The 12,382-nt window shown below is 45.7% G+C and overlaps 1 protein-coding gene across 2 annotated transcripts in view; it reads right to left on the bottom strand.

The window, feature by feature from the left end:
* Positions 1–2,327: 2,327 nt before the first annotated feature.
* Positions 2,328–12,382, bottom strand: part of tmeff2a (transmembrane protein with EGF-like and two follistatin-like domains 2a) — a 93,270-nt gene continuing 83,215 nt past the window's right edge. Inside the window, exons 6-10 of one of the 2 annotated variants that reach the window (XM_076998371.1) lie at positions 8,169–8,317; positions 7,440–7,499; positions 7,038–7,161; positions 5,090–5,248; positions 2,328–2,543 (exon numbers count right to left, since the gene is read on the bottom strand). In XM_076998371.1, coding sequence (XP_076854486.1) covers positions 2,447–2,543; positions 5,090–5,248; positions 7,038–7,161; positions 7,440–7,499; positions 8,169–8,317 — 589 coding nt within the window. In that variant the 3' untranslated portion in view covers positions 2,328–2,446. The remainder of the gene's footprint in view (positions 2,544–5,089; positions 5,249–7,037; positions 7,162–7,439; positions 7,500–8,168; positions 8,318–12,382) is intronic. The other variant, XM_076998370.1, reaches the window with a different exon arrangement.

Below are 12,382 nucleotides of genomic sequence, written 5' to 3'. Positions count from 1 at the left end.
CGGTGTTGGACTGTAAGCACAAGCCCCACTTGTGGACGTCGGGCCCTCATACCACCCTCATGGAGTCTGTTTCTAACCATTTGTGTAGACACATGCACATTAGTGGCCTGCTGGAGATCATTTTGCAGGGCTCTGGCAGTGCTCCTCCTGTTCCTCCTTACACAAAGGAGGAGGTAGCGGTCCTGCTGCTGGGTTGTTGCCCTCCTACGGCCCCCTCCACGTCTCCTGGTGTACTGGCCTGTCTCCTGGTATCTGCTCCATGATCTGTCGCCCCCTCAGACGAAGTGTCCCGCCCCCTTAATAATAAGACCCAATTATTCAGGGTTCAGGGTTTATTTACCTTTGATCTATATTTATGATTCAATGAGTTATTAGTTTGCTGTGGGGCCAACCACTGGCGATCGATCGATCAATATGACGTTGGTCCACCCTTTGCAGCTAGAATATCTTCAACTCTTCTGGGAAGGCTGTCCACAAGGTTTAGGAGTGAGTTTATGGGGATTTTTGACCATCTTTCCAGAAGAATGGATTTGTTGCACAGGTTGCATCCTATCACAGTTCCACGCTGAAATTCACTGAGCTCCTGAGAGTGACCCATTCTTTCACAAATGTTTGTAAAAACAAAAAAACAAGTTTGTCTGCATGCCTAGGTGCTTAATTTTATACACATGTGGCCATGAAAGTGATTGGAACACCAGATTCAGATTATTTGGATGGGTGAGCGAATACTTTTGACAATATAGTGTATGTATTTGCATGTTTTAAAATTTCCCGATTTCCACACCAGTCTCACTCCACCCTTACTTAAAGCTGAGCTACATCAAGATGCACGGACCCTGCTCTACTCTAGATTACCGTCTCCTTTGTCCTGTTTACACACATCACTGCACTGTTATTTTAGTGTTTCTCTGCCATGGGAAAGTTACACTGTGTGCAGAAATGTCATCACAGAGCAGCTAGTGGACATATGAGCTACAGCCTAATACATGTATTATCAGTAACATCAGCGTAAGATAAAACATGGTGCCAAAATAAGAGTACTAGAGTACAATAAAAAAAGAACATTGTGTTCAGAGAGGAAAACTGCATGAAAATATCATTACAAATGGCAATTGTTATTCATTCAAAATTGTCTGTTGATGTTTTCTTACTCAAATTTGAATCAAATAGTGCTGGTGTGTTATATGCATACTAACCAATTTACATGTGTACTCTAAAGCCTATTAACCAATCAGATTTAATGTACTACAAACATACTAACCTATCGGAATTTGTATACTCCAAACATAATAACCAATCAGAGTTATTGTACTACAGACATGCTAACCTGTCAGTAATAGTGCACTACATAAAAATCTGCCAGTTAGCATGTAGCACGTTAACATACCATTTGGTGTTAGTGTACTACAGACATAGTTGTCTGTGTTAACAGTGTACAATATATTCCAAATTGTTTTTGTTAATTTGAATGACAAATAATGACACCACCAAACCTCTAAAGCTGAGAGTTTCAGTTGCAAATTTTTGTGGTGATTCTGAGTGATTTCATTGTGCTAGTTGGAACTAGTTTGTAGTTTTACCACGTGAGGTTTTATATGCTGAGACATTTGATTTGATTATGTGATATGTTCAGTAGTTCAGTAGTATACTCAATGGGACATGTAAGAGGATGTTTACAAAACACTAAAATAGTAGCAATTGGTTAGCACACTAACATTCAGTTTCAGTTTCATTGGTCCATCAACTAGAGCCAGAATTAAAGGTTGATGGTTTGTCATTTTGAGAGTATGACAACTGCACTAGACATGGTGTTGTAGCTGCAGGGTGTCAACAGCTGATTCACATGTGCTCCCACTGTTGAAAATGACCCTGTAAAACTGATACTGATCTTGGCTGAAGTTGCAGACAGGATACTGCAAGTTCTTTATGTGTGACTACACCGCCTGGTGGTCAGAGTGGGTGTTGTGTTAACAAAATAAGTTTCGTAATGCTGTGAGATATTGACATTAGGGAAGAAAACCATTAAATATTGTAAAATGTATGTTATCTTCCAAACATCTTCCAGTCGGTTATCCTCAACATACTGGCACCATAAAACACACCCATGTATTATTATCTGTTTTTGTGATATAAATTATTTATTTACATTTACAGAAAAAAGACCCCATCAAGACAAACAAAGAAACTATTGGAAATATTACCCATACATAATCAAATAACAGGACTTGTCCTAATGTGGTCTCCTACGATTCTCTCTGTTTGTGTCCTGTGCCACAGGTGCAAGGCATCGCGTGTTGTCCCCCGCATCTCGTCCCCCCCCCCATCCCATCTGTCTAGTGGTCCAGCCCGGTTCCCCCCCCCAGAGGAAGGTGGGAGCAGCCATTTTGCATCTATGTTCTCTCTGCAGTGCCCCTAATCCCCGTCATGGTTCTGTAGGCTCCGGTGCTCAGATGAGTCGTGTGGAGGCTCGTAGGGTGTTCTCAGAGTTGTAGTGTGTGACGTTTTGCTTTTGACGGTTGATTCGGTTGGTCCGTGGGCACTTCCTGTGGAGACAGGTAGAGGTTCTTCATTAACTCATGTATGGACTCAAATATTTGTGTGGGTACTGGATCTGATTTTTACAACTGCTTGTCCTGCACTGCCACCTAGTGGTACATTTTGAAAATACAACAAGTAAAATATTCCTTACTAAACCTGAGGTTTTCATTATTAATATTTAATTGATAATATTGCTACAAAAGGTGAATGTTTTTTGCTAGCAGCATTGTGTATGCAGTGGGAACATAAATAGGGCTGTTATATGACCGGAAAATTGCAACTTTCATATATATACAGGTACTGTAGGTGCGATAGGTCTGCTGGAGTCATTGTAGTTATAACCTTTCACCCATATACTGTAGAGGCAATGTTGAAGCATATAATAATAATAACTGGAGATAAGCTCTGAAAGAATGACTCAAGCTATAAATGATCTGCTTTATACTTTTCAATTTCTAAAGCCCTACAGCACATTAAACAACGTCTGCCGGCTGAATTCATGGCTCTAGATGCCTTGGGCTGTTAATTAATTCACTCATTCATTCATTCATGCAAAAGCCAAGTGCCACTGTGTGTCTTTATTTTGTTTAATTTAAGTAAACAAAATGTCTGAAAGAATTGTGTGCAGGGAGCTCTGAAGTTATTGGTCTCCTATTCAGAACATTGATTATATTCCACAAACAACAAACAGTAAACAAAGGATGTTGCATTATTAATGGTTGTTCCCATGTCCTATACTCTGTGTTTGAGGTGCTGCCCCTGGGTCACAGATACCCTCCCCACTGGGGCTGAAACTCTTTGACTGATTATGGCCATTTCACCTGAATTATGACATAAACTGAACTGAATTGAATCGACTATATTGACAAAACCTGCATATGCATACATATGAAATATGATCAAATAAATATATATATTCTAACAAATATTTAGCATCGTTACATGATATAAGAATGCAATCCTCAACATGATTACTGCCCCACCTGTTTCTCAGTTTATAGCATCTGGGTTATTCGTTTGGCAGCTAGCTGGTGCTGAAGAAACACTTGAGAACTAGTTGGATAACCTTTCAAATTAAGAGTCATTTACAAGTACATTTTGTCCCGTAATATTTGTGTGCCACCTCTGCTGTTATTGTCAAGAGCTCGGGGCAAGTGCACTAGGCCAAACACCAGTGAAGTCATGTGGTTGTGCACAGAGGACGTTTAATTCATCTTACAGGTGTCTGGCCTGACTGATATATGAGTATGTGCACATGTTTGGGCATCTCCCATTGGAAACACACGACAATCATTCTGGCTCTGTTGATCTAGTGCTAGACATTGTGGTAGGACACGTTCTTTACTGTGGATGTGGTGTGGCTGGTTTGCGCAAGGGCTCCTCTTAAAATGTGCAGTTTTTGTTTAAATGTTTAAATCTGTGCTGACCTTGACCCAGCTGATGTATCTACGGGACGGGCCAGGTGCTCCAGATGGCTGGTGTGTTATGGCCTTCAGCCGGTGGATTGATCTGAGTTAGCACTGCCTCTGCTGGGTCTCCCCTGGCCAGGCCCAGTGTCTGGGAGTCAATGGTGTTCATTTGGAAGGTGATTGAGGAGTGGAGGAGATTTAAGGGACTTTAATCAGTGTACAGGCACCTGTCAGCTGACCTTTCACTTTTAAATCCAGTCCCACTAAAGATCACACTGTGGTTTCTCTGTGTGTGTTTAAGTAAGTAATGCTCCCCGCTGTTTCTTCAGAATAGCACTGCCTTGCACATGTTCCCTTAGAATTGGTGTGTATATAGGTGTTGTTATGTTGTGGGTTCCTTCAGATAACCTTCTAGGAGACATATGTAGACACGTTTTCACTATAAGAATCAAACCCGCTTACTGAGGGATCAGTATTTGTATCTGCGTACAGTCAATCACTGTAACAGTGACCATTACTACTGCGGAGGACACAGGCTGGTATAGTCAGTGCAGAGTACATACAACACAGGTGTGTGTGTGTGTGTGTGCCTGAGCATATACAGGTATATGAGAGTGTGTCTGGAGGGGTGAGTGTGTGTTCATGTGTGTATATGTGTGTGTGCGTGCGTGCGTGCGTCTGTGTGTGTGTGTGAGTGTATATGTGTGTGTATATATGTGAGTGTGTGTATAAGTGTGTGAGTGTATGTGTGTGTGTGTGTGTGTGTGTGTGTTTGTGTGTGTGTGTATATATGTGTGAGTGTGTGTGTGTGTATATATGTGTGTGTGTGTGTGTGTGTGTGTGTGTGTGTTCATGTGTGTGTGTATATATGTGTGTGTGTGTGTGTGTGTGTGTGTGTGTGTGTGTTCATGTGTGTGTGTGTATATATGTGTGTGTGTATGTGTGTTCATGTGTGTGTGTGTGTGTGTGTTCATGTGTGTATGTGTGTTCATGTGTGTGTGTGTGTATATGTGTGTGTGTGTGTGTGTGTGTGTGTGTGTATATGTGTGTGTGTGTGTGTGTGTGTGTGTGTGTGTGTATGTGTGTATGTGTGTGTGTGTGTATATGTGTGTACATGTGTGTGTGTGTTGTGTGTGTCTCACCGTGTGATACACAGCACCACCACACAGATGACGGCCACCTGCAGGGCACCGATGATGGAGGCGATGAGGACGTAGCGCAGCTTCCCAGATCCTGGAACCACGTACAGCACGTTGTACTCCTTCGTGTCACACTGGGGGCCAATGAAGCCTGAGTGACAGCTGCATGGACCAATCAGGAACAAACAAACAAAAACGTGTCATCAACTAATCTCAAGGAACAGTCTAATGAAGAAATACAGTCTGTGTGTGTATGTGAGGTCGTGTGTGTATGTATACACTCCTCCCTTCTCCCTCTATCTATCTTTGTCTTTATCTTTCTCCAACTCTCTCTCCATTTGCCTCCTCTCTATAAATCTTCTCTCTCTCTCTCTCTCTCTTCATTTCTCTCCTTCCACATGTCTCTCCTCCTTCTCACTCCAACTCCTCTATCTCTATCTCTTTTCCATCTTGCTCTCTCTCTTCTATATATATATGTTCCTTCTCTCATTTTCAACAATCAAGGACACTGAATTGGTGTAACATTAGTGAATCAAAGTGAATGTTCTTACTGCTGCCAGCTAATCTCTAAATGGGGACGTTCCCCTGTATTTAAAACCTCCGTGACGTCATGACACTTGTTAAGGTGACTTGATGTGCAGAGGTGTGAACTGGTGTGAAACTGCTTGGGGAAAAGATGTTATGCTGGCATCGTAAGTAGACGGTAAGTGCTGCAGAAGCCACTTCCTGGGGCTGAAGGATTGTTATCTCAGCTTGACACAGACAGCTTCACTCCTCTTTCAAGCCAAAAGCCTTGGCTCTCTGTGGTAGATGTACACTGTTGTCCTCAGAGGAGGGCCCTGTCCTTTAGATGTCAGCAGACAGTTCAGTCCTGATCAGAGTTACCCTGCTATACTGAGCAGGGAGTGTGTGGAGTAGATGATACTCGGGAGGCTGTTTGAACAAACGTCACGTTCCTGAACATTTCAAACCCTGCAGCCTATAACAAACCCTGTGAAACACATATACCTGAAGGAATACAACCACACTATCTCTTCTCTCTCTCTCTCTCTCTCTCTCTCTCTCACTCTCTCTCTCCCTTGCTCTCTCTCTCTCTCTCTCTCTCTCTCTCTCTCTCACTCTCTCTCTCCCTTGCTCTCTCTCTCTCTCTCTCTCTATCTCTCTCTCTCTCACTCCATGGGTTTTGTTCTGCTCTGTCTGAAATCTCTCCTGCTCTTTCATTTTTCTTCCTTTCTTAATTTCTCTTTTCCTTTGTTTTATTTTCCCCTGTAAAACCGATTCCTACCCAACTCTGATGCAACAACGTGGAAGGCTGTGAGACGGAAGGAAAAAGAACCAGAAAATAAGGTTTTATTGCCTTACAGGAGTCGAGATGGGTCAGCTGTGACCTGCTGAAATGTGTTCTCACTCCTGCTCACGTGGTTCACTCCACATCAGCACAAACATGGTAATAAATAAACTCATGCCTTAACATGTTGGCTGAAAAAATAACACCAAAATGTCACATGCTTGGAAAGGCAGTAAAGTATTTCTGCTTTACCCTTGAGCTATAAGCTACCACAGGACATACACCCACCCACAGAGAGACAGATTAACATATGCATCATTTAAACTGTGGGATTGGTAAACGGATTTAATGTCATATAGAGGTTGAGTCAGGGTTAGGGTAAGTTAGGTTTAGGGTTTAGTGGGAAAGGTGTTATATAGAGGTCGTGTCTCATGATTGGCACCTGTGTCGTCTCTAAACACAACGACCAGTTCCGATCCAGTCTTTTGTTCTCTGTAATGTCACTGTTAATAGTGAACAACAGGGGGAGCCCAAGATCTGTAGACTTGACTTTAGGCTATGAAGTTGTTGGGTCCCTCCTGAAATGTGTGTGTGTGTGTGTGTGTGTGTGTGTGTGTGTGTGTGTGTGTGTGTGTGTGTGTGTGTGTGTGTGTCTGTGTGTACCTGCACGATGGTGTTGAGAGCATGTTGGGGTATTCACAGTCTCCATGTACGCAGTAGTTCTTGTAATGCTCTGGACAGGGGATGTATAGTCCTCGTGCAACCTCTGATACTTCAGGCTTCTCCTCTACAACACGCACGCACGCACACACACACACACACACACATACACACACACACACACACACACACACACACACACACACACACACACACACACACACACACACACACACACACACACACACACACAAATATCATTATAAACACTTGAGCTGAGTGGAAGGTGATGTCTCAGAATGGTTCTTCTTACCCAAGACTAATGTGCACACACACACACACACACACACACACACACACACACACACACACACACACACACACACACACACACACACACATCACCTGGGTAGTCTGCCCTGGCGTAGTGTCCATCTCCAGGACTAGTTCCTGTTATCATGTCACCTAAGCAAGATCAACGGTCACACAAGAACACTGTAAGAGAAATAGTCACTAAACTGCATTTTAAATGGTCCTGTAATCAGCATCTGTACACCAGCTGTTCTCCACCTGATATGGCGATGTTACTGTACTCATTAAATACATTTCTGCTAAAACAGTACATTTAGCCAACTGTCCTGCCACAGCTGGTGACTACTGACTAATAGAATTTGAAACTGCTTCTGAAATAATGTGCCTATTTCTACAAGCTGATTTCGCCAAATTTCAACAGTGTCTATGTGGTCTTAGTAAACAGTGTCATATAGCATCTGCGTGCTCACTCACAGACAGTGGAGCTGGGGGCAATTAGGAAGGGGAGGGGCATGTGTGGGGAGAGGGAGGGGCATGTAGGAGTGAGGGAGGGGCATGTGTGGAGAGAGGGAGGGGCATGTGGGAGAGAGGGAGGAGCATGTAGGAGTGAGGGAGGGGCATGTGGGAGAGAGGGAGGGGCATGTGGGAGAGAGGGAGGGGCATGTAGGAGAGAGGGAGGGGCATGTAGGAGTGAGGGAGGGGCATGTGGGAGAGAGGGAGGGGCATGTGGGAGAGAGGGAGGGGCACGTGGGAGGGAGGGAGGGAGGGAGGGGCATGTGTGGAGAGAGGGAGGGGCATGTGGGAGGGAGGGGGTGTGCTCACCCTGGCAGTGGCCCAAGAACTTGACTTCGATTCGTTCCTGCCTCTGACATGACGCCTCCTTCACCTGGCAGGGGTTGTCATAGGAACGGCCGTCCGAGGCACACACCGGGTTGAAACTTATGTGGGAGCAGTCAATGTTGCAGACACACCTGTGGTCACACACCGAGGTTAGTCCCTGTTTCCTGTCTGTGGTTGGGAAGGTAATTTAAGATTAAAACTGGATTCCAGTGCATGAGTATGTTAATCTAACATGTGACGTCATTCAGTCACAAACTCCTTGAAGGGCAGCTTTAAATATTCAGTGAGGTTCCACAGTAGCATTAAAAGTTTAGTTTAAAAAAAGTTTTGTCGCACAACTTGTTCACCACCGACGCAGTTAATGGTCTCAGACCCTAGCTCAACACCATGACAGAGAGGCTCCATCTCTCTGAACAAAAAACTGCAGTTTTCAGTGACTTCACAAATAAACAACCGTTACTCTCAGAGTCTTCCACGAATGAGATGTAGCTCTGTTAGTGCAAACGTTTTCTCCGCTCCGGAGAGCGAGGCAGCAGGGTGCACACATTTATTTTCAACACCCCTTATTTTCAAGATCTTGGGGAAAAAGCCATTTAGCTCTTCACCAAACCCGTGCACAGCCTGCGGTGGACAGGAGTGAGCAGGAATTAACGTAGCAGCTGTAGCAGAGGTCTTCTGAGGTCTTCTGAGACTGCGACTGGTGGCGGTCAGTGGTTTAGCGATTCACTGCTGCTCCCACTGGCGGGACACTGTCAGCGTGTATCTGAGTTCCACGGGCTTTGATGTGTGGTTGTAGCGTCTCCTCTGACTCACACCTCCACTAGTGGGGACGTGGTCCTAATGAGCGTTTGAATGTGTGTGTACATGATCAAAGAAACAGAGTGAGACAGTGGTGAGAAGAAGCTACGCTACGTTAGATACCCACAGCAGCGTTCTAGTGGCTTTCCTGCCATAAAGACAAGCGTAGGTTCGTTTGGAGGTGTGTGTGTGTGTGTGTGTATAATTATGTGGCTGGAAAGGGCTGAGAAATACACACAAGCTCAAGACACACGACTGCACTGACGATCGTCTCAGCATCTCAATGTGTGATGGTGTAGGACAGCGTAGGACAGTGCAGGACGGTGCAGGACGGCGTCTCTCCGTGAGCAACCTGCTCAAGCTCCCAGCGCACCTCTGCGCTCGCAGCACTGATGCGTGTGCACGTTTGCATTTGTGAGGGGTGCGCCGAGGGAGTGTGTGTGTGTGTGTGTGTGTGTGTGTGTGACCCTGTTTATGGTAGTGAGCATGTTCAGCAAAAATGACTACAAAACTGCCGTCCCCGGACACTTCCCGCTGGGTAGCACTGAAGTGTCGATGCTGTAATTATAAATCTGTCATTTTTTAAGTTTTTCTTTCCTCTTTTTTCTAATTTTCCCTTCTCGTCTCTCAAAGCTCTTATCTGAACAAAGTGGTGGACTGTTTTCTGTGCTTTTGGAGTGGCAAAATTAGCATAATGCACACTGACTAGGAAAACCACACAGGAGAAGAAAAAAAAGGCAGGCGTGATTATTTTTTTCCCTGCTACTCTGTTGGAAAGTCAGCTCAAGGGCAGACCTGACTGTGTGTGTGTGTGTGTGTGTGTGTGTGTGTGTGTGTGTAAGACGAGGGCCTGAATGAGGGACGAACATCCCTACCAGTATTTTAGGAGGACGTAACTGTCCCTATAAGTATTCGAACAAGCCATGTTAGATCATTCCCATGTGCCCTCCTAGAGGTCACGTCTCCACGACGACCGAGTCAGGCATGCTAGCATTTGATTGGCTGGAAGGGAGGGGGTTATCTGAGGACTCGAGGCACGTGCAAATATCTGATTTACTGCCCATCATGGACGGGAGAGATGATCACTGTTCTGATAATGGTGAGTTATCATAGCTATCAGTTCACACCTCAAGCATGGGCAAAAATCTTCCAGATGACAAACCCTTAAACCCTTAAACTATTGCCTACACTGCACAGCACACATAACACAATTGTGTCGGTGCATCACGTTTTGTACTTTGTAAATATCGTGAAAAGAGACATCGGGAACATTTTCACCCTGATAGGCCTTCAGTAAAACTGCACTGAAATGGCCAGACGTAAACTGTCTAGTGAAAACCACTAGCTACCTTATATCACTAGACATGTTATCTTAAACTAGTAGCTAGACATAACCAACAAGCTAATCCGGGCTTCTGTTATCTGTAGTATACCAGTCAGAGGGCTAGCAGGGGTAAACATAAAATACTGTAAATGGTTATATCAAATTATTGAATTTAAGTCTAGAAATCCCATGAAAATGTCACCAACACTGAATTAGTTTGTATTCAGGCAACAGTACCAGGCACGTAAAAGTAATTGATGAGGAACCAGGACTATCTTCAGGGTTTCATCTGAGGCTCTAATGTATGAATCAAAGTTTGTAATCAAAGGGAAGCATCAGTGTTAGTCTTATGATGTTCAGCAAATACAACCTCTAAAAGTCAACATACACCGTCCTGAGTTTATTTTGGAAAACATGGGTTTCATAAGATCCTATTCATCCAATATTTCTAATTCCCCTCAGAAATAAATGGGTTACCAAGGTATACCATATGATTGCATGTACCATGTTCATCAATCAATGAATTATTTTACTGGGAAAAGACAGAAAATTCAGAAATCAAGCAAATGTGCTGTAGGGCATATAGAGAAGGAACTAAACCTTCAGGCCTTCATGCTATTATGGATCAAATAAAAACATGTGTAATGAGTGGGTAGGGGTGGTTGGGTGGGTTGGTAGGGGTGGTTGGGTGGGTTGGTAGGGGTGGTTGGGTGGGTTGGTAGGGGTGGTTGAGGGGGTTGGTAGGGGTGGTTGGGTGGGTTGGTAGGGGTGGTTGAGGGGGTTGGTAGGGGTGGTTGGGTGGGTTGGTAGGGGTAGTTGAGGGGGTTGGTAGGGGTGGTTGGGTGGGTTGGTAGGGGTGGTTGGGTGGGTTGGTAGGGGTGGTTGAGGGGGTTGGTAGGGGTGGTTGAGGGGGTTGGTAGGGGTGGTTGGGTGGGTTGGTAGGGATGGTTGAGGGGGTTGGTAGGGGTGGTTGAGGGGGTTGGTAGGGGTGGTTGAGGGGGTTGGTAGGGGTGGTTGGGTGGGTTGGTAGGGGTGGTTGAGGGGGTTGGTAGGGGTGGTTGGGTGGGTTGGTAGGGGTGGTTGGGTGGGTGGGTAGGGGTGGTTGAAGGGGTTGGTAGGGGTGGTTGAGGGGGTTGGTAGGGGTGGTTGGGTGGGTTGGTAGGGGTGGTTGGGTGGGTTGGTAGGGGTGGTTGAGGGGGTTGGTAGGGGTGGTTGGGTGGGTTGGTAGGGGTGGTTGAGGGGGTTGGTAGGGGTGGTTGAGGGGGTTGGTAGGGGTGGTTGAGGGGGTTGGTAGGGGTGGTTGGGTGGGTTGGTAGGGGTGGTTGAGGGGGTTGGTAGGGGTGGTTGAGGGGGTTGGTAGGGGTGGTTGGGTGGGTTGGTAGGGGTGGTTGAGGGGGTTGGTAGGGGTGGTTGAGGGGGTTGGTAGGGGTGGTTGGGTGGGTTGGTAGGGGTGGTTGAGGGGGTTGGTAGGGGTGGTTGAGGGGGTTGGTAGGGGTGGTTGGGTGGGTTGGTAGGGGTGGTTGGGTGGGTTGGTAGGGGTAGTTGAGAGGGTTGGTAGGGGTGGTTGGGTGGGTTGGTAGGGGTGGTTGAGGGGGTTGGTAGGGGTGGTTGGGTGGGTTGGTAGGGGTGGTTGAGGGGGTTGGTAGGGGTAGTTGAGGGGGTTGGTAGGGGTGGTTGGGTGGGTTGGTAGGGGTAGTTGAGAGGGTTGGTAGGGGTGGTTGGGTGGGTTGGTAGGGGTGGTTGAGGGGGTTGGTAGGGGTAGTTGAGGGGGTTGGTAGGGGTAGTCTACATATTTTGATGTTATCTTAGCTCTAAGTCATTATAAGAATAAAATAATAATTTGCAGTTCACACTGACGCTGAAGGAGTGTTTTGTCTTCAGGGGGCAGCCAGTCTGAGTGAGTGTGTTCCTGAAGTCACTCAGTGAAGCAGTGTCATGGTCACAGGGGAGAAACCATACCAGCCATACCAAACCTCAAAGAAACACAGCAACTTCCCAGTACGATACTGAGGTTCCCAGTACGATACTGAGGTTCCCAGTACGATACTGAGGTTCCTAGTACGATACTGAGGTT

Source organism: Brachyhypopomus gauderio, chromosome 3, assembly GCF_052324685.1.
Source record: "Brachyhypopomus gauderio isolate BG-103 chromosome 3, BGAUD_0.2, whole genome shotgun sequence".
Taxonomy (NCBI): Eukaryota; Metazoa; Chordata; class Actinopteri; order Gymnotiformes; family Hypopomidae; genus Brachyhypopomus; species Brachyhypopomus gauderio.
The sequence above is the reverse complement of the archived record's forward strand: the minus strand, read 5'-3'. Positions and strand labels throughout refer to the sequence as shown.